The 20988-nt window shown below is 45.2% G+C and overlaps 1 protein-coding gene across 2 annotated transcripts in view; it reads left to right on the top strand.

Moving 5' to 3' along the window:
* St3gal5 (ST3 beta-galactoside alpha-2,3-sialyltransferase 5) overlaps positions 1–19148 on the top strand; it is a 57335-nt gene extending 38187 nt beyond the window's left edge. For both annotated transcript variants that reach the window (XM_038320230.2, XM_038320231.2), the window contains exons 4-7: positions 9379–9722; positions 13792–13978; positions 15594–15752; positions 17871–19148. In XM_038320230.2, the coding sequence (XP_038176158.1) occupies positions 9379–9722; positions 13792–13978; positions 15594–15752; positions 17871–18119 (939 nt within the window). In that variant the 3' untranslated portion in view covers positions 18120–19148. The remainder of the gene's footprint in view (positions 1–9378; positions 9723–13791; positions 13979–15593; positions 15753–17870) is intronic.
* Positions 19149–20988: the final 1840 nt, after the last annotated feature.

The following is a 20988-nucleotide window of genomic DNA, read 5'->3' as shown; positions in this document are numbered from 1 at the left end:
GGAGTTCATGTAGTAGAGGAGAGACTGGTCTCTCACATGAGGCTGAACACGCTGCGGGCACAGGGTAGATGCTTTCTCATAGCACTGTGCATGGAGTACGCTTGTCATCCCCCGTCTCCAAACTGCATGGTCTACAAGGATGCTCTGCTTGCTTTTTTAGAGGTCAGAAATTATATATATATATATATATATATATATATATATATGTGTGTGTGTGTGTGTGTGTGTGTGTGTGTGTGTGCATTTATGTGTGTGCACACCACGCCTGGTTTTCCCATGGGTCTTCAGACTTGTGCAGCAAGCATTTTGACCCTCAGCCATCACCCCTGCTCCTGCTGATTAATGTAACTATTGCTCTTTTTTGAGTTTTTCTTTAAAAAAATATGTATATAGATGTTTTTCCTGCATATATGCCTTATATCTCAAGTGTGACCAGAAAAGGGCATTGGATCCCTAGAACTAGTATTACAGATGGTTGTGAGCCTCCAGGTGGATGCTGGGAATCAAACCCAGGGCCTCTGGAAGAACAGCGCCAGCCCCATAATCATTGTAGTTTTTGCCATTTAAAGTTCTTCTGGGCCCTAATGACTCTTGATAGAAACCAAAAGAAGACTCAGGACTGCATCTCTGAGACACCACCAAAAGGGAGGGAGCATTTGCCTAGCCTGAAAGATCTGATTTGGGGCAAATGATGAGACCTGCCTATGTGGCCTTAATGATGGAAAGATGTACTGGACCAGTAACCAGACTGCAGGAGAAAGGGCTTGAGATCTTTTGCCATTTGCTATGTTCCCTCCCATATTAATTCATGTAAGTATGTTACAAGTCTGCTGAACTGTAAGTCACTTGAATGGAAATAAGTTCATACAGTTCCCAGTAGTCAAGAAAAGCCCTGCATGCCAAGCTAGCTCTTAGGATTCCTCTGCTCTCTATGTTGTCTGTTTCTGTCTTATCTTTGCCTCAGGCATGCCCTGATTACTGTGATTGCACAGTAGAGTTTCTGAAAAATGAACCTAATGCATCTTGCCCCCACCCCCTCAAGACTCATGGTCTCTCATCTTCAAGAGCACATGGAAGTCCCTGCGTCCATCCTCACCTCCCATCAGCCCAGCACTGCCCCTGTTGTGTGCACTAGGTGGAGCAGCTCTTTCTTGTTACCCCTCAACCTCTTTCTTTCTATCCACTTTATTGAGATGCAATTCAAACATCATAAAGTTCACTGTTTAAAGCGTACGGTGCAGGGTCTTCCACATACTTACTGTGGTGCTGCTTGGTGATGTGTATGGAGCCTTTCTTCCTCCCCCAAAGAAACTCCAGAACCATTAGCAGTTCCTGCTGCTCCAGGCAACTGTGACTCTCTGCCTCTGAGGCTGTCTCCTGTTTCCTGTCAATACAGCCCACCATCTTTTGTTGCTGGCTTTTTGCATTTAGCAAAATGTGTTCATCTTTCCAGTTGAAAACTAACACTGGAGCTGGGCATAGTAGTTCACGATGGTGATCCAGCACTCAAGGCTGAAGCAGGGATTGGTGCCAGCATGCACTGTATAGCAAGACCTGTTTCTAAAACCAGACAACAACAACAAAAATCCTCGAATTTCAAAATATAGGGAAGAATAAAGGAGAAAGTGTGCTAAGGCTTTCCACTGGGGAAGAGAGACTAGGGGAATGTTATGTGCACATAGCCCCTGCAAGCCTGTGACAGCCATGAGAGAACTGAGGTCCAAGTGTTTTACTTGAGACATAGGTCCTTTTTTGTTTTGTTTTGTTCGTTTTGTTTTGTTTGTTTTTGAGCCAGGGTTTCTCTGTGTATCTCTGGCTGTCCTGGAACTTCCACTGTAGACTCATAGAGATCCACCTGCCTCTGCCTCCTTTAGTTCTGGGATTAAAGGCATGTGCCACTACCATCTATCTGGTGCAGGTTCCTTTTTAAAATTATTTATTTATTTATTATTTTACATTTTGAGCACAGTTTCCCCCACTCTCCCAACATTTCATGGGAAGGGCAGGCTTCCCATGGCTATCAACCGAACATGGCATATCAAGTTGCAGTAAGCTCCTCTCATATTAAGACTTGACAAGGTAACCCAGTATGAGGAATAGGGTCCCAGAAGCTGGCAACAGTCAGTGACAACTGCTTACCACCCTTCTTGGTCCTATAAGAAGACTAAGCTACACAACTGTCACATATATGCATAGGGCTTAGGTCAGTCCCATGCAGGCTCCCTGGTTGTTGGTTCAGTCTCTGTGAGTCCCTATGAGCCAAGATTAGTTGATTCTGTGGGGGTTTTATGGTGTCCTTGACCCCTCTGGTTCCTACAATCCTTCATCCCCCCTCTTCTGCAGGCTTCCTTGAGCTCTGCCTAATGTTTGTCTGTGGCTCTGCATCTGTTTCCAGCAGTTGTTGGGTGAAGCTTCTCTGACAACAGTTGGCCTAGGCACCAATCTATGAGTATAGCTGAATAGCATTAGGAATCATTTTATTGATGTTTTGCCATCCATGTTTGGTTCTATCCTGAGTCTCTGGGTCATCCATCCTCTGGGTCCTGGCCCTCCAGGCAGTGTCAGGGGTGGGCTCCCTCTCGTGGCATTGGCATGGGTCTCAGGCTGAACCAGTCATTGGTTGACCACTCCTACAATTTCTGTGACACCTTTACCCCAACACATCTTATACTTTTGGTTGTGAGCCTAGCCTTTAACAGCTGAGCCATCTCTCCAGCCCACCCCAACACATTTTGTAGGCAGGACAAATTGTAGGCCAAAGATTATGTGGCTGGGTTGGTGTCCCAGTCCCTCCTTTGGAAGTCTTGCCTGTTTACAGGAGATGGACAGTTGAGGTGATGTATCTGCTGTTGCTAGGAGTCTTGACTACTTGGGTTATCCTTGTGGATGCCTGGGAGTTTCCTTGCACTAGGTTTCTGTCTCACCCTGAAATGTCACACTTTTCCAGTCATCTCTTCCACTACTCTCCTCCTCCATCCCCCAGCCGGATCCCTCCTGTTCCCATCTCCGTCTCCCCATCTGCTGGTGATGTCTGCTCTTTTTTCCCTTCACAGTGAGATTCATGCATACCCTCCTTGAGCTTTCCTTGTTATTTAGCCTCTCTGGGTCTGTGGATTGCAGCATGATTATCCTTTATCTTATTTCTAATATCCACTTAGAAGTGAGTACATACTATATTTGTCTTTATGGATCTGGGTTACCTCACTCAAGATGATTCTTTTGTAGTTCCATCCATTTGCCTGCAAATTTCCTGACATCATTGTCTTACAACTGAATAATACTCCATTGTGTAAATGTGCCACACTTTCTTTATCCAATCTTCAGTTGAGGGGCATCTAGGTTGTTTCCAGATTCTAGCTATTATGAATAATGCTTCTATGAACATGGTTGAGCAAATGTCCTTGTGGTATGAGTGTGCATCCTTTGAGTATATGCCCAAGAAGGGTATAACTGAGTCTTGAGGTAGATCAATTTCCAATTTTCTGAGAAATTGCCATATTGATTTCCAAAGTAGCTGTACAAGTTTGCACTTCCACTAGCAATAGAGGTGTTTTTCTTGTTCCTCTCTAGCAAAAGCTGTCATTTGTGTTTTTGATTTTAGCCATTCTGACAGGTGTAAGGTGGAATCTCATATGTATTTCCCTGATGGCTAAGGATGTTAAACACTTTTTAAAGTATTTTTCAGCCATTTGAGAGTTCTCTGCTGAGAATTCTGTTTGGATCTGTACCTCATTTTTAAATTGGATTATTTGTTTTTTGATTTCTAGTTTCTTAATATTTTGGATATTAGCACTCTGTCAGATGTGGAGTTGGTGAAAATCTTTTCCCGTTTTGTGGGCTGCTGTTTTGTCTGTTGAATTTCCTTTGCCTTATAGATGCTTTTCAGTTTCATGAGGTCCCATTTATTAATTGTTGATCTTGTTTTCTGTTCAGGAAGTTGTCTCCTGTGCTAATGTGTTCGAGGCTAGTCCCACTTTCTCTTCTATCAGGCTCAGTGTATCTGGTTTTATGTTGATGTCTTTGATCCACTTGAACTTGAGTTTCATGCAGGGTGATAGATACAGATCTATTTGCATTCTTCTACATGCTGACATCCAGTTAGAACAGCACCATTTGAAGCTTTCTTTTTTTTTCATTGTATAATTTTAGCTTCCTTTGTCAAAATTCAGGTGTCCATAGGTATATGGATTTATGTGTGGGTCTTCAGTTGAATTCCATTGATTCACCTATTTCCTGTTATGCCAATGCCATGTGGTAAAGGCAGGCTCTTGTGTGTCTCAGGCTTGCCTTAAACTCTTAGTAGCTCTTTTAACATCTTTTTTAAAAAAGTGTGTGTGTGTGTGTGTGTGTGTGTGTGTGTGTGTGTGTGTGTGTGTTGACACATACATGACACAGCACACACATAGAGGTCATAGGACACTTAGAGGAAGGAGTTGGCTCTTTCTGTCCACCACGCAGGTTCCAGGGATTAAACTCAGGTTCAGGTTGATATTATGGAGCACTTTTCCCTGCTCAGCTGGCTCACTGTTCCCACCTTTCTTGGGGAGAAGGGGACGACATAAAACAACAGCAACATTCAAAAACCAGTTTAACCCTGTCAGGCTGCCCCACTTTTCAGAAAGGTCCAGGCAAGATGTCGCTGATCTTCTGGTATGTGCAGCTTGTCATGGAGGGCTTGAGGTGGGCACAGTAGGAAAAGATATGGGAAATGGGACAGACAGGGGCTCAGAAGCACAGCACATAGCACTGGTTTGTTATGTGTTGTGCAGCACGGACTGGGACCGCAGATGCGCACCGCACCCCTGGCTTTACCCGTGGGCAGATTTGAGAGCTCATGCATGTGTAGTCTCAGAAGAGCGATCCCTGTTAGCGTCGTTGGTTACATCCAGCTTCCAGAAACATGAACAGTACCCTACCTGCCTTGTCAGATACTAGTGTCCCCAGTTTTGCTGGGCTCAAGTGGCATTCATTCTGCAGGTCTGGGAGAGTAGCCGCCCAGTTGTAGAGTTTGTGTGTTCTCACTTAGCGGTGCCCATTGATGTGCCCGTTGTTGACAAGACCAGCAGTCGTCTCTGAAGTGATGTTCAGGCATATCGGGAGTGCTCAGATTGAAATTGTGCTTAAAGGGTATTTGAGGAGAGACTGTCGTGTTATATTAATTTAGGCTTGGTTTGAATGAGTGGTAGAGTGATTTGAACTTGACCCACTCTTTTTTCAGGGAGCCAAAGACCACAGACCCCCATGGGGACAGCATTCCGTGCAGTATGGTTAATGATTGTGGCCCAGTTCCTCAGCTATCTCAGCTCCGCAGACCCCACTAACTGTGTTTGCAGTCTGCAGGCTCATCCTTCCGAGCTGGTCCTAGGCCTGGGGCAGCGACACCCTGCACACATCTCTGTGTAGTGATGAGGCGAGCAGGTCTGCTTTTCGTCCCACCTGGTTTCCGCACGGCTAGCTTAGCCCCGGAAATAACAACACACAAACTGTATTCATTTAAACACTGCCTGGCCCATTAGCTCTAGCCTCTTACTGGCTAACTCTTACATCTTGATTAACACATTTCTATTAATGTGTGTAGCACCACGAGGTGGTGTCTTACCAGGAAGATTCTAACCTGCGTCCATCTTGGAGAGGAGAGCTATGGCGTCTGCCTGACTCAGCTTTCTTCCTCCCAGAATTCTGTTCTGTCTTCCCCGCCTACCTATGTTCTGACCTATCAGGCCAAGCAGTTTTCTTTATTAATTAACCAATGAAATTAACACATAGACAGAAAATCCACCTACATCATCTTTGCTGTCTTTGGTACCACTTCCCTTTCCACAGAACACTCCAAATGAAAAAGCTGAAGTACCTACCCCATGTCTACTGCTTTAACCCAGATGATACTGCTAGTTAAGTAGACCTGAAACTACCCAGCCTTTCTGTCCTAGCAGGTGAGTATGAACACACACAGTAGGACCTACTCCTTTGGGCTAGTCTCTGAATTACACATTTGCACTAAATTCATCTTGGGGTATTCCAACCCTAGTTAGTTCCCTCAGATCCCTTTATAATCAATTCGCACCTAATTCCACACAGAGGTCTCGCTGTGGCGTCCTTCCCTCGAGTTTCTGCCTCCTCACTGAGGTTTCGCTGTGGCGTCCTTCCCTTGAGTTTTCTTAAGTTTTGTCTGCTTATTCACAGCGAGGCTGTAGACAGGTAACTTGTGCCTGAAAACTTGGCTCCTCAATTTTGCCAGACACGAGGCAAAATGCTTTGGTCCTCAAAGGGAGGAAGAAGCCAGTGTGCAATTACAGATATGGAAACAAGCATTTCCATAGTAACCGCCCCCAGGTCCCAAGAGTTGTCTTCCCATATTTAGTTAACCTGAAGTTCTTTGACCTAAATTTCCTCCTCTCGTGAAATTATAGAATCAGTAGGTATGCAGATGGAACTTCATTGTGTACTCACAAGTGTGCCTCTTATTTGTGTTTCTAAGAAACATGGTCCTTAATGCTAAGGACTGGAGATGGCATGGAGATTCTGCTGCGGGAATTAGCTTGACCTTAATTCCCTTCGGTGAACTTCCATGTTGTGTTTCATGGCAAATGTCACATCATTAAACAGCTGGACCTTTAAGGTACCTTTCTTCTCATTGTTGGTACTGAGAAGCTCAACCTGGAGATTTTGAAGAACTAAAGGTTTTATTTCCATCCCTAGATTTGACACAGTATCTTGTATCTTGTAAGAGTAACATCAGCTCTCTGAATCCCAGGGCCTTGTGGATAGTGTCACCCAGGCCAGGGGCTGGGGCTTGCCAGTCAGCCCTCCCTCACTTAGCTGCCGTGCTCCATTCCTTAAAGTAAGCTGTTCCTTCTTTGAATTATTTTTCTGAGCTGTGAACCCCATGTAGGGAAAGGAAGAGAGGTGCCAAAGTACATTCTGGTTTGGAAAAGTTAGCCCCTGTGATTGCAGGCACGTTCAGAGCTCAGCGTGGCTACAAACAAGGGAAACAGAAGTGAGGAGGGACTTGCAGTGGCTGCAGCATCCCCAGTGCCATTTAGCCGTGTATGCTTGCTCGCTCCCTCAGATGTCCTGCCACAGCTGTGAAGCAGGCACAGGGAGAGTTACTGCAGAAGGTAACTGCTGGACCTTGGGCTCTGCTTAATTAAATTTGAAGCCTGAAACTGAATCCTTTGCCAGGACAGGGAATGGAATGAAATTTCACTCCTCTTTGAAGGACACTTCTAAAGGAAAGATTTGGCAGCATAAGAGAGCTGTGCACATGTTTCCGGCTTGCTTGCAACCTCCTTCCAGTCCAGACAGAGAGGCGCTGCCCTGGACCTCTGGCGTGTATCCTAGGGGTTAACTGAGTCTTTGGGGCTTCGAAAATGGCTGTCTATGACCTCCAGACCTGGAGTCTATCGATGTGAATGAAGGCAGAGGCGGCTCTGTGTGCTTTGCTTACTGGTATTTGTGAGGACACAGGGTTATGACAGATTCCTTGCTTGGCTTTCTGACTAATTCCTGGGGAAGATGCTAGTCCCTACCTGCGCCACTCTCCGGAGTGTTGTTCTTTCCTGTGGGTGTAGAAGTCGCTGTTTCAAGCCGTGGCGTGTGAGCAGCCCAGAGAAGTAATTCACTCTACTGGTTATACCACCGTGAAACCACAGGAACCTCACCAGTAACCTTATTGTAGGGTACCCACGAGGAGTATGAGGCTGTGAGATTATCCATCAGTTCCTCTTTTCCAAAATGGAGTCCAGTCCCAAAATGCACGTGCTGTGCCCTTTATAGGTACTTAATAACTTTCCAAGGCTATACTTTTAAAATATTTGAAAGGTTTTCTACTAAAATGAGGGAAATATGTTTCCCTCAAAAATATATTTTACAAAAATTAGATAATGGCTGGTAAGGTGGCTCTGTGTGTTCAGACGCCTCGTTGTTGCCAAGCCTTACAGTCCGGCCATCCCTTAGTCCCACATGGAGGAAGGGGAAAACTGGCTCCCATGAGTTGTCCCCACACCTCCCACATGAACACACATACATGCATGCACACGCGCATGCACACACACACTAAGGCACAGGCACACACATGCACATGTGCACAGAATAAAGTGTAATAAAAATAGAGTAAAATCCTAAGACTCTGAGGAAACCAGCTGAGGTGATGTTTCAGACTGCAGCACTGAGAATCTTTCTGACGTATGGACAGGTTTAAAGACAAGATGAGGTCCTAGAAATAGGTGTCCTGGGGGCACCCTCACATCCACCTGTTCTCCAGTGCACACAGAAGGAAGCTGCACTGGAGCAGGCCTGTGAGGCAGGCGCAGCAGGCCTGTGAGGCAGGCGAGGCTGTTGAGCATGTGGGGCGTCTTTGGGCCTCGCCCTCAATAGCTGTGCTTTGCTGATCGGAGCCATTAGCTCTGGGAACACGCATTTGAGCTAGCAAGTCCTGTGTATCAGGACACTTGTTTCCTGATAACACTGAAGGTCATTTGTCTTTAGACTGTCCAAAGCCAGTTAACCCTACTGATAAACAAGACTGTTTCTTGCCCTGCTAGATAGAAAATGTGAAGCTCTTTATTATTGCTGTGGTAAAAAAAAAATAAGCAAACAGAAAATCATGTAACACAATTTAACCATCTTAACCGCTGGGGTGCAGGATTAACCAAACCAGAGTCTTGCAACATGTCAAGCAAAGATTACCACTAAGCTGCATTACTGGGTCCAATTCAGCATGATGAAGCAGGCCTCTAGAACTTCTCTTTTAGAGAGAGAAGAAGAGAGGACGAGAAGGAGAGAGAGTGTGTGCATCTCTGTGTTTCTGTCTGTGTCTGTGTGTATGTGTGTGTGCATCATAGCATAGAATGGAAGTCAGAGGACCATGTTTGGAAGTCAGCTCTCCTGTCATGTGGGTCCTGGAGATGGAACTCAGATCGTCAGGGTTGGCAGCAGCCACCTTGACCTACTGAGCCATCTTGCTGGCCCTCCAGAACTTTTCAGTGTGCAAAATTGAAACACCATGCCTGTTAGATGCATTGCCTCTTCATCTCCTCGGCCTGTGGTCCCCAAATCAAGCTTCTAGAAACCTGACCACTTCACACACTGCAGGTAAGTGCTGTCTCCTTAGTGCCCGTCTTCATGTGACTGGTTTGTCTCACGGGCATAATGAAATCAGTACCCTTGTGGAGTTTCTATTCTTGCCATGTGATGTGGCCTCCTGGTTCCGTCCTGTTCCTGAGCAAAAGCTAACCCTAAAAGGCGAATGTTCTGTATTAGCAGATGGTAATCAACAAGGGAGTGGCTCCAGGCATCACAGGACCGAGTGTCTGTCTACACAGTGTTATTTCTAATGTTGCCGAGGTTTTAAAGCCCATGTTGGTCATCCCCTTTCAGAGAGCTCAGAGATACGCCCAGCAAGTCTTACAGCAGGAATGCCGGCCCAGGTTCGCGAAGAAAGCTATGGCTCAGTTATTTGAGGACAGGTACAGCATGAATTTGGAACCCTTTGTGCAGAAGGTTCCCGGGGCCAGTGAAGCCGAGCTCAAGTATGACCCTCCTTTTGGATTCCGGAAGTTCTCCAGTAAAGTTCAGAGCCTCTTGGATTTGCTGCCCGAGCATGACTTTCCTGAACACTTGAGAGTCAAGCACTGCCAGCGCTGCGTGGTTATTGGGAATGGCGGCATCCTCCATGGACTAGAGCTGGGCCATGCCCTCAACCAGTTCGATGTGGTGATAAGGTATCTGCACTCAAAACCAGCTTTATCTAAAATTTAGGCTCGTGCTCTGGGCCAGTGCAGCTCTGGGGACAGAGGATCCCTGGAAGCTCTTTCAGCATCTCTGTTTCAACTCCTGGGTTTTTGAAACAGAACCATAAATGGCCAGGTGTCCCAAACTATTTATTGGTTATGCTAGATTCAAGGAGTATGCTGTGGGCTGAAGTCACTTGCTAAGCCTTTCAGAAGAGGGGGATTTGGAAGGATGGGAGGGTTTGGTAAACAGTGTGTTAGCTAGGGAGGGGCTACAGGATGGTGCAGGACAGGAATATGATGGGGGACACCTGGCTTGGGATAGCGAGCCCTACGAGACAGTGCTAGCTAGGATAGAAGGCCCCTCGGGTAGTTAGAACTCAGCACAAGCACTAGGCAGCCATTCTAGAGTTCTCTGACTTCACCTAACTCTTTAAAGGAGATTTTGTTCATTGGCTTATTTGTTTGGTTTTTTGGTTTTGGTCTTTTGAGTCAGGGTTTCTCTAGATAGCTCTGACTGTCCTGGAACTCACTATGTGGACCAGGCTGGCATGAACCTCCCCAGTGCCGGGATTAAGGTGTGCTCCACCACACTGTGCTTAAGTTCTTCCCCTAGGTTAGGGTGTGGTAGAATACTTGCTTCCAGTACTCGAGGCTCTGTATCAGTGACAACGAGGAAAGAAGGGCTTTCCAGTGGAAGATGTAAAGTCTGCCATTATTAGGGAGAGAATGGCAGCTGCCCCTAGCCCGCGCGGCCAGCCACTGCTGGTTTGCTATGGTGCTCACTGTGGCTCTGGACATGTGCTTGCATCTGTGTGTGTGTGTCTCTCTCCCTCCCGAAAGATTGATTTTGTTTATCTGTAAGTGTGTATGTGAACATGCACACATGTGCCCGTAGAGGCCAGAAGAGAGCATCAGAAGTTAGAGGCTCCTGTGAGCCACCCAGTATGAGTGCTCGCACTAAACTGAGGTCCTCTGAAAGAAGAGCAAGTCCTCTGAACCACTGGGCCATCTCTCCAGCCCTGCTTTACAAAGTAGTTTAGCCTTATGATTAGTTTCTAAAGCCATTAATATCTTAGAACTCCTTTAGAAGAAGATAAATTATTGGGTGACTCTCTTGCCAGACGTTAGAATGTTCTCATCTTTTTACTTTTTATTATGAAATTGCTTTGCATGTTTTTATCCACATGTCTTTTTATCTTTTTATCTGATTAGTTCCCTCGACAAGTTGTTTAGAATAGAATCGGTATCTCCAAAGCCTGCATCTGTTTTTTCAACCCTTAGTACACTGCATAAATTAATCACAGGAGCTGGGTCCTAATTCAGTCTGGGCGGATTGAAGACATGAGAATGGGAACAGAGCCTAGGGGGAAGGTGTGACTGGCACACATGGATGGGGGTTACACACAGAAAGGGGGAGCAGTGACAGAGGGCTGAATCTGAGCAACATACTGAAAAGTCACTCAGATTGGCAGCCCCTTTTAACGGTTTGAAAACTGATATCAAATTATACCAAGATTTTGGCTCCAGGCGCCTTTGGCCTTAGAAACCGCTGTTAGACACCCGAAAGTGGAAGGAACAGTTAGTGAGGGACATAATAAAATCCACTCCAGACATTTTGACCTCTAAGTGATGATGCTCACATGGGACCCTTGTGATCTGGACCAGCCACTCCGTGATGCCTCAGTTTCCTCATCTGTACCCTAGAAGCAGTGAGGTTCATCCACGGTGGAGGCAATGTGCTAAGAGCAGTGAGCGACAGGGTTATGTTCAGTGCTCATAAACGCCACGGCTACTTCAGAAGAACGCATAGGAAGCCGAGGGCTACAGCAAGGTACAGTCGGTGAATGATTACGTGTTTAAAGGGGCAAGGAAAAAAAAGTAGGAGGACGCAGAAGGGAGCCGCAGACCACACAGAGCAGGAGCAGAGCGAGCTAGGCTTATGGGGGTCAGTGGCTATGACGTCTGACGCCTGCCGTACACTCAGGCTTTTTGTTGCCTTACAGTGTTAAGTGCTTTCTTCTCTCAGAGTAACCCCAGTGGGTGGTGTTGTCATCCCTAGCAGGTGCCATGAAAGACACAAAGGTGCCGGTCCCTAACTGTTTAAATACAAGCTCTGGAAGCTCCAGACCCTTGCACCTGGTCCCATTGAGCAGATCCATGAATGCCTATGTGCAAGTAGCAGTGTACAGAGCAGGGCCAGGAGCCCCCACCCGTCTGGCGGTGCAGGGCCAGGCTGTGGGAGGTAGGGGGAGAATGGGTGCTGGCAGTGCAGACCTTCAGTTCAGGGCAGAGGTGGCTAGAGAAGGCTGCACCTCAGGCTGGCTCTGAAGGATAGCAGCGTGTCTTCTCAGAAAGGAGTCAGGTGGGGACGGCTGAGTGAGGAGCCCTGCCTGGTGTGAGGAGGGGGCTAACATAGCTGGGAGGGCCAGAAAAGAGGCTTGATGCCCTGGGGTGGCAGGATTGGGGCATGAGGACTTCAAGGGCTCCTTGCACAGAGAGGCCAGGGACAGTGAAGGTGCTTGGAGCCTTTTTAGAAAGACAAAGATTGGCTAAGCAGCATTTTTATTCTCATAATTTTGTGGGAATAGTACAAATCATTTCATTTACCTTCTCTCAGATTCCCTGGTTGACCACACACTTTCCATTTGCTTATTTTCCCTGGCTCTATACAGATGCCCTTGGCTTTTGAGGCTTCCCTCTGTACGTCCAGCATACTTTTCTGTCAGGAATGCATTAAAGGGCAAGGGAAGCAGCTCAGTGCATAAGGCTCTTGCTGCAGGACTGGAGTTCAGGTCTCCAGTGCCTGAGTAAACGCCAGGCAGTCATGACAGCCAACCTGTAGATTCCATGCTTTATAAGTCCAGGTTCAGAAGGCAGAGGCAGGCTGGCTACCTAGACTAGCCATACTGGTGAACTTTGGCTTCAATAGAGAGACCTTGTTTCAGGCGATAAGTTGGAGAGCATTTGAGGAAGACTCCCCATGTCAACCCACTCATGCATGTAAGGGGAGGGGAGAAGTGGGGAGGCACTGACTCCACCTAACCTTCTAGACATCTGAGCTTAGTGTAGACTGCCAATCTCTTCCCCTCGTGATCCACATGGCTTTCACTCTGTGGCATCATAAAACATATCATACCACAGATGTTAGCAGCCCAGGAAAAGAAGAAAATCTGAAGTTCAGAACGGGGTTTCTGTCAGATGCACACTGCTTTGGGCCATCATCAAACTGGAAGATTTTGGTTGAGCTGTTAAAGATTAGATAGCGTCTGTACCGTTCCTCTCTCCTGACCCTGTTTGAAAGTTGCAATAGCAAGCCCTAAGAACTTGAGTATGCTTTTCCTGAGAACAGAGACACCATACTCAGACTCAGAAAGTTAGCATAATGCAATTAATAAGTTGTGTCCATACATTAGTACCTACAGACCTAATCTGCAGACTTTATATCAGCAGTACCTTTCCTTTTCAAAACAGAAAAAGGAAAACCACCTGGCCCAGTGACGTGCTCTGGCATTTAACTGTCCTGTCCAGTAGCCAGTTTTAATGACCAAGGGATTGGGTGTTAAAGATCAGGAAGAGGAAGTAGCATGAGATAGCAAGGTTAGACACAACTATGTGGCTGACATTTTTATGCGATTTCAGAAGACCATTAACTAGCCGGGCACAGTGCGTAGCTCTGTAACCCCAAGTACTCAGGAGACTTTGGAATTCTGGCAAGAACTCTTAATTATCTGAGCAAATGGGAGACTTTCAAAGAAAGTAATATCCAGGAAAGCCCCAAATGTTATGTTTGGATTGGCTTAAAATACCAGGACATGACAGAACTGCCTAAGTTGACAGTCTCGGGTTATGTCCTGGTGCTCCAGCATGGGCTTGGGGCCGTGTTCAGCCAGCCCCCTGAAGGGCAGCGATGTGCAGACCCCTGAGGTCACTGGGAGGGATGCCTGCTCCAACAGTGTCCTGATTCATGAAGGATGTGACATAGGATGCTGGGATGTCACACAGTGTGACAAGATTATTAATGACTTCCTTTGTCAATTGTTCCTCTTTGTTTGACTAGGTTAAACAGTGCACCAGTTGAGGGTTATTCTGAACACGTTGGAAACAAAACCACCATAAGGATGACCTACCCAGAGGGCGCCCCGCTGTCGGAGGTGGAGTACTATGCCAGTGACTTGTTCGTTACTGTTTTATTCAAGAGTGTTGATTTCAAGTGGCTTCAAGCAATGATAAAAAATGAAACCCTGGTAAGCCCTCAGAATTCTTCTGGAAATCCAGCCGTGGTAAAAGTGGGGGCATCTTAGATTGAAATTATGGGCTTTTATTTTTAAATATTCACAGTAGAGTACATTCTTTTGTGTGGTATTTGAAATGATATTCTCCCTCTTTGTAGAAATCCCTCAGAACTCCCCTGCATATTTGCTTCAGAACCTGATTAAGACTTGGCACATGGAACTGAAAATGTAACTCGGTCTGTGGCGTGCTCGCCGAGCGTGCACAAGGCCTGGGTTCATTCCCTGTTGCCACATAAAGCCGGCTAAAGGGGCACACACCTATATTCTCAGTACTTGGGAGGTGGCAGCAGGAGGATAACTCCAGGCCATCCTCAGCTGTGTAGAATTTTAGGCCAGCCTGGACTACACGAGACTCTGTCTCAGAAACAAGCAAATAAATAAGCAAAGCAAAACTACAAAAGAATTTCATGTGAAAATGGTGTTGTCACTAAAAGGCAGCATTAAGACCACGCTCTCTATTCCGAGGCTGATTACTTTGTTCTGCAGACATGGACTGGATGACTTTTAGTTAGTTCCAGAAGTGAGATTTGCTGGATGAATGTAAACTGTGCTGAAGTTTATACAAATAACCATCTCAAAGATGTTCTCTAAGATGCCGTGGGCAGGAGCCTCTCATTGCAGTAAATCCAAAGCATCCTCGAAGGGCAGCAGCGGAGGCCTCCACTGGCTCAGCTTCCTCTTGTTGGTCTGTCCCATAATCAATCAATACTGCTTTGTAGTCCCATGCATTAAAGTGAAATAATTTTCAGAGCTCAATTATCAAGCTGGTAATAAATTACTATCTCCAAAACTAACAGGATAGGGTCCACAGAGATGGCTCAGAGGGTAAAGGTGCCTGCCACCATGCCTGGCACCCCAGGTTCAACCCCCAGGAGGTGCATGGTAGAAAGAGAGAAATGATTCCCAGAGATCATCCTCCGGCCTCCATGCATGTGCCATGACACTACACACACATACACGTACACGTGCATATAATACGTGGTTAAATAGGCATTCTTTTTTTCATTTAGTAGGCCATACCACATGATGGAACAGTTTACATGTCCTGAGCCTGGTTCTCTGCGGATGACCATGACCTTCTGGAGTTTCTATTGCATAGAATTTCTGATGGGAAAATGAAGTGACCTCTAGTCAGTTGCTAAGCAATTTGATGAGACTAGGAAATAAAGTCAGTGGAAAGTGGGTTCGTGGTGAGAATCCATCCAACAAGGCACTCCCCGCACTTAACCACTCCTAAGTCGAGCTGTTGACCTTCCCTGGGAATGCTGTAGACTGTAAAAGAGCCCTGGCTCAGGTCATCCTTGGGGAATTTCTTCCTCAAGCAAGCAAGTTGGTTCTGTCATTTCTGTTCAGGTCTGCACCAGCTTTGTAATTTGCAAGTTTCGGGGTTACATTATTAGGCAGAAGTACTAGATTTCCATGCATTTAGGTAACTATGCTCTAGGGTTCAGGGTACAGGGCCAGCTGGAGTTGTGCTCATGACCTTGGCATAATTAACCTTCTTACCCTCTGCTGACAGAATAACATTAGTAAGTATACCTGACGATTGCTTGTTTTCTTTCCTTAGCCATTTTGGGTTCGGCTCTTCTTTTGGAAGCAGGTGGCAGAAAAAATCCCACTCCAGGCCAAACACTTCAGGATTTTGAACCCAATTATCATCAAAGAAACTGCCTTTGACATCCTTCAGTACTCAGAGCCTCAGCTGAGATTCTGGGGCCAAGACAAGGTATATTTGTTACTGCTCAATTAACTGTTCTCTGTGTACAAGAGAAAATATGTTTAAGTTTTGTGTGGACTCATCTATACCCCTAGAAGCATCTCTAGTAGGGAAACCTACCTACTCATTGACCAGACAGATTCACGCATGATTATCGTTCCGCCCCTTTGTGCCAGGTTTTCTCATGGTTGAATTAGCCTTCTAGTGTACTCTTTAGTACAGTAACACATATGTTACTGAAATGTTAAGTAAGGCATCTTGGCCCCAGGGCCACATTCAGCTGCCAGATATGACAAGGCTCTTTGTTAATCTGAAAAGGTTCCGTATATTGTATCTCTGTAAGATACTAAGACTTGGTAGCTACCAGTGCTTCACAGATGATGATAAATGAAGTCAGCCCTCTAAGACAGTGCTTTTCAGTCTGGCCCCATGCCAGACATTCAGACTTCATTAGATCTGTACATGGTAATATTTTCAGTTATCCAGATAATCTGAGAACCTTTGTGTTCTAGGTTTCTATTGGGTAGGTTGTTAACCTGCAATTAGCATGTGCTGCCAGAAGGTGGTGGTGTGGGAAAATGATTTTATTGTAGCTTGGCCCATTTCTTTAAAACTTTGAAGCCTGCCTGGTCAACAAAGTGAGTTGCAGGGCAGCCAGGACTGCACAGAGAAACTCCATCTTAAAAAAGAAAAAACAAAAAAAAACACTAAATACTTATAAAATTATAGTACATGTATAAGGCATGTGTGTAATACAAAAGAGCATCAGTACATGTGGGTCCTGTGTATGAACAAGTACTCCAGAAATACTTGAAACATTTCTGGGCTCACACATCGCAGATACGGGAAATGGTCTGCAATTGGACCAGCAACAGCCCTCAGGACTGTTAGCCACAAGCTCTCTGGGCTTGTCTTATGGCACTGTTTTTACTCAAAACTTTAGTGAAGATGCAGAAAGCTTGTGCCAGGCTTGAACATCCCAGGAGGCATGACAGGATGCTAGGCAGACAGAGGGTGTGCCAACAGTGAGAAGCTAAAATGGGATGAGCCTTAGGCCTGCTGAGCCAAAGTTAGTTGAATCTATTTTGAAAGGAGTAAATATAGCCAGGCAGAGAGACACATAAAATCCAGCACTCCACAGGCTGAAGTAGGAAGTCATGGTATAGAAGCCAGCATGGGTTACATAGCAAGACCCTATCTTAAACAACAACAACCAGACTGGGATGAGCACGAAGACGCATGCTGCATAACAGGAGTTCAGTCCTGGGCCCACAGGGAGAAGAGAATCAACTCCTGAAAGTTGTCCTCTGACCTCCAGGCATGTAAAGAGACATGTCTGTCCAAGTGCTCATGTGTGCACACGTGCGCGTATGTGCACGCACGTGTGCACACACACACACACACATACATTTATACATCTTAAAAATATAAAAGGATAGTTGAGTTAATTAATTACAATTTAAAAATCAAGGAAGATAATGTCCTTAATTCAGGTCTGGTTTATCTGCTGTGTATATAAAAATGGTCTAGGAACAGCAAATTGTAACATTAGTGGGACACTAGCAGCAACTAGATATATGGGAGAAATGAGATTTTAATAAGGGAGAATGTGTCCCACAGGAGGGATGGGATCCACAAACCATGCCCTGGGAAGGACCACAGAGGGTCCTCTCTGAAGTAGACCTGATAGATCCTTACAGCATATATACAAATAACACAGACCCAGAAGATTATATTTAAGAATATGTGTGTGTGTATGTATATGTGTGTGTATGTATATGTATGTGTGTATATGTATGTGTGTGTGTGTGTGCATGCATGCAATAACAACTAGTGAAAAAAGAGGCTGTGAATTTGCAGGAGAGCAAGAAGAGGTTTGGAGGGAAGAAAGAGAAGGGGTAAATGTAGTTATTATATTTTCAAAAATTTAAAAATAGCCAGGTGTAGTGGTGCACATCTTTAAGCCCAGCACTTGGTGAGCAGAGGCAGGTAGATCTCTGTGAGTTCCAGGACAACCAGAGAGCTACATAATGAAACTCTGTCTGAAAAAAATAAAAATTAAAAATGAGTTAAAGTATTATTTTTTAAAATAAATAAATGGAATAAATTGGTCTGTGTTCTTTTCAGAACATCCCCACGATCGGTGTCATTGCCATCGTCTTAGCCACACATCTGTGTGATGAAGTCAGCTTGGCAGGTTTTGGATATGACCTCAGTCGACCCAGGATTCCTCTGCATTACTTCGACAGTCAGTGCATGGGCGCCATGAACTTTCAAGTCATGCACAATGTGACCACAGAGACCAAGTTCCTCCTAAAGTTGATCAAGGAGGGTGTGGTGAAGGACCTCAGTGGGGGCATCCACTGTGAATTTTGAGCACAACAAACCTCAATTGGAAATGCAGCTGAGGCCAGTGGTGAAGCCTCCACTTCCACTCACCCTGCGGCTGCTTGACGGGCAGCTGCTGTTTTTAAACTTTTCATTAAAAAAGAAAAGAAAAAAAAAGCATCAACAAAGTTTAGCTCTTCCCACATCTTTGCCCTATTTATTTGAAGTCAGTGTTGGGTTTTGCACATTTTTATAAGTTAATTTTAAGAATGGAATTGGAAAGACTTTTCAAAGAGAATCATATCAAATGATCCTTTATTATAATATAAGGAAATAATTTAACTTGTAAACACTGTACACATGTCTTCTGCACAGTGGGCAGCAGGTGATGAGGTGGGAGCAGAGGGCTCTCTGGCCCTTTGATGATGGCCATGGTGCCTGATTCTGAATTCTGCTGCTCTGTTTGGAAGAACTGATGGCAGAGAAACTTACTACTTCTTGAATGAAGGGCTTACTCATGACCACTGGCAGCCGCAGGAGGTCAGGACCACTAGACAGGTTCATAACCCCTTTCTGCCGGTTCTTCTTAGACTCACCAGCAATCAGCCAGAGCAGCTGGCCTGGAGGTTGCTGGCTGGTGAGACGCTGTTTGCTGAGTCCTGTGAAGTTGCCTCAGACTGAAGAAGCCATGTCTCTCCACACCATCAGGATACTTTTAAACTTCTAGAGAATTTTTTTTCTGCCTTCCAAAGCACTTACGTGTTATTTAAGATACTGCTGTTTGTCTGAGGTGGTACAGCATTAAGACAATGCCTCAGTTATCCCAGAGCCATGGGGAATGAACCTTTCCAGGGATGATCACATTTCTGAAGCATTGGAGTGAGATACTCCCATTGTTACAACTTGTTTATTTGAAAGAAAATAGAAAGAAAGAAAGAAAGAAAGAAAGAAAGAAAGAAAGAAAGAAAGAAAGAGAAAGAAAAAATTTTCAAATGCCTGACAGTATATACCAAACAATGTCAAAGAAAGAAAGAAAAAAGAATAAAAGCTTTTGCAGAGCCCCCTGTGATCTAGTTACTTTGAGTGTTTTTGTTCCTTCATTTGTTCACTTTAGGAAAATCTCTTTTCTCTGCTAAGTGGAACCCTCGCCCTGGATGCTGCATGTGAGGACAGAGTTGGGGCACCTCAGTCCCCTAGCTCTTTGATTCAAGTCAGAGGCCCCTCTGGTGATGGGTGTCGTAGTTATTTTTTAATACTGTGACAAAATTCCATGACCAAGGCAACTTATTAAAAGGAAGCACTTAATTTGGGGCTTCAGAGGGTGAGTCCATGACCACCGTGATGAGGAACACGGGAGCAAAGCAGCAAGCATGGTGCTGGAGAGGTCGCTGAGAGCTCCGATCTTGCTTCACAAACATGAGGCAGAAGGAGCCTAACTGGGAATGGGGCCTTTTAAACCTCAAAACCCACCCAAACAGACACAGCTTCTAATCCTTCCCAAACAGTTCCACCAACAGGGGACAAAGCATTCAAATAATCAGCCTGTAGGAACCATTCCCATTCAACCACCTCCGTAGTTACAGGTTGCCTTGCCCTGAAGCTCTAGCTTGCCTTTTAGTGGCCTGGTGTCAGAAGGTGTGGGCAGCTGTTCTGAATCCATCTGCTGTGCCTTTTTTCTGTAGTCTTTCCCTGCCCATGCTCCCTAGCGTCTCCCTAAGTTCACTCCCCTGCCCTGCAGCCCCAAGGAAACCTGTCCCCAGTGCACTCTAACACTTGTCCTATCTCCCTTCTGAGTGTTGGAAAAGGGGACAAGCCATATCAACACAAAACCCATCTCTAGGGCTGCAGGCTACAGCTCAGAGGTACTGCAGAGCAAAATAGTGTAGTATTTCTCTGGGGTTTTTGTCTCTTTTGGCTTCTACTTTGGAAGATACTATTTGCTGATGTGGGTCCCCTCTGTATGCTGTGATTATGTTTTACTACCATTGGTTAATAAAAGAAGCTGCTTTGGCCCATAGCAGGGCAGAATATAGTCAGGCTGGAAAAGCTATAGAGAGAGAATAGACAGAGTCAAGACACCATGTAGCTGCTGAAGGAGACAGAGGCCCCAGAACCTTACTGGTAAGCCACTATCCTCGTGGTAAAATACAAAATAATAGGAATGGGTTAATTTAAGATGTAAGAGTTAGTTAACAAAAATGCCTGAGCTAATAGGCCAAGCAATGTTGCAATTCATATAGTTTCCTTGTGATTATTTCAGGTTTGGGTGGTCAGGAAACAAATGAACAGTCTCTTACTACAATTTGCTTATATGGCAGTGTTTCTAAACTTCTAGTTCTATAACTTATTAGGAAACATTCTAGCTTGAATACCGCACAGCCCCATCCTATGGCAAGAATCACAAAGATACATACATTATATATATATAATGTGTGTGTACATATATATGTATATATATGTATATATATTGAGGAGTGCTGGGGAGAACAGGCTCACGGGATTGAGGGAGCTGGGAACCAGCCACACACTGCTTCACACCACCTGACTCAAGTCTTCACAATCCAAGAGAGTATGCGACTCCTCTCTCTCCTTTTAAGATATCATGTCCACAGACAAGGAGCCATGCCTTTAAGCAGGTACCCCAAAACTACTGGCAGAATAAATCCCTACAACACTTCCCCTCTTGGTCTAAATAAGAAGGTTCTATACCTATACAAAACTATATACAATAAGAACAATGGTCAAGTATTGTCCAGGAGAAAGAGTAATAACATATGTAAAAATAGAACTACAACCAACAAGAATAACATCAAGGAAAAAAAACATATACTACATGCCCAGGCAATAGGTAATGGGCAAATACCAGAGATTATTCTAATAGCTGTCTTATTCTGAAGGTCTAAGTCTTGAACCTAAT

This window comes from Arvicola amphibius, chromosome 2, assembly GCF_903992535.2.
Source record: "Arvicola amphibius chromosome 2, mArvAmp1.2, whole genome shotgun sequence".
Lineage (NCBI taxonomy): Eukaryota > Metazoa > Chordata > Mammalia > Rodentia > Cricetidae > Arvicola > Arvicola amphibius.
The sequence above is the reverse complement of the archived record's forward strand: the minus strand, read 5'-3'. Positions and strand labels throughout refer to the sequence as shown.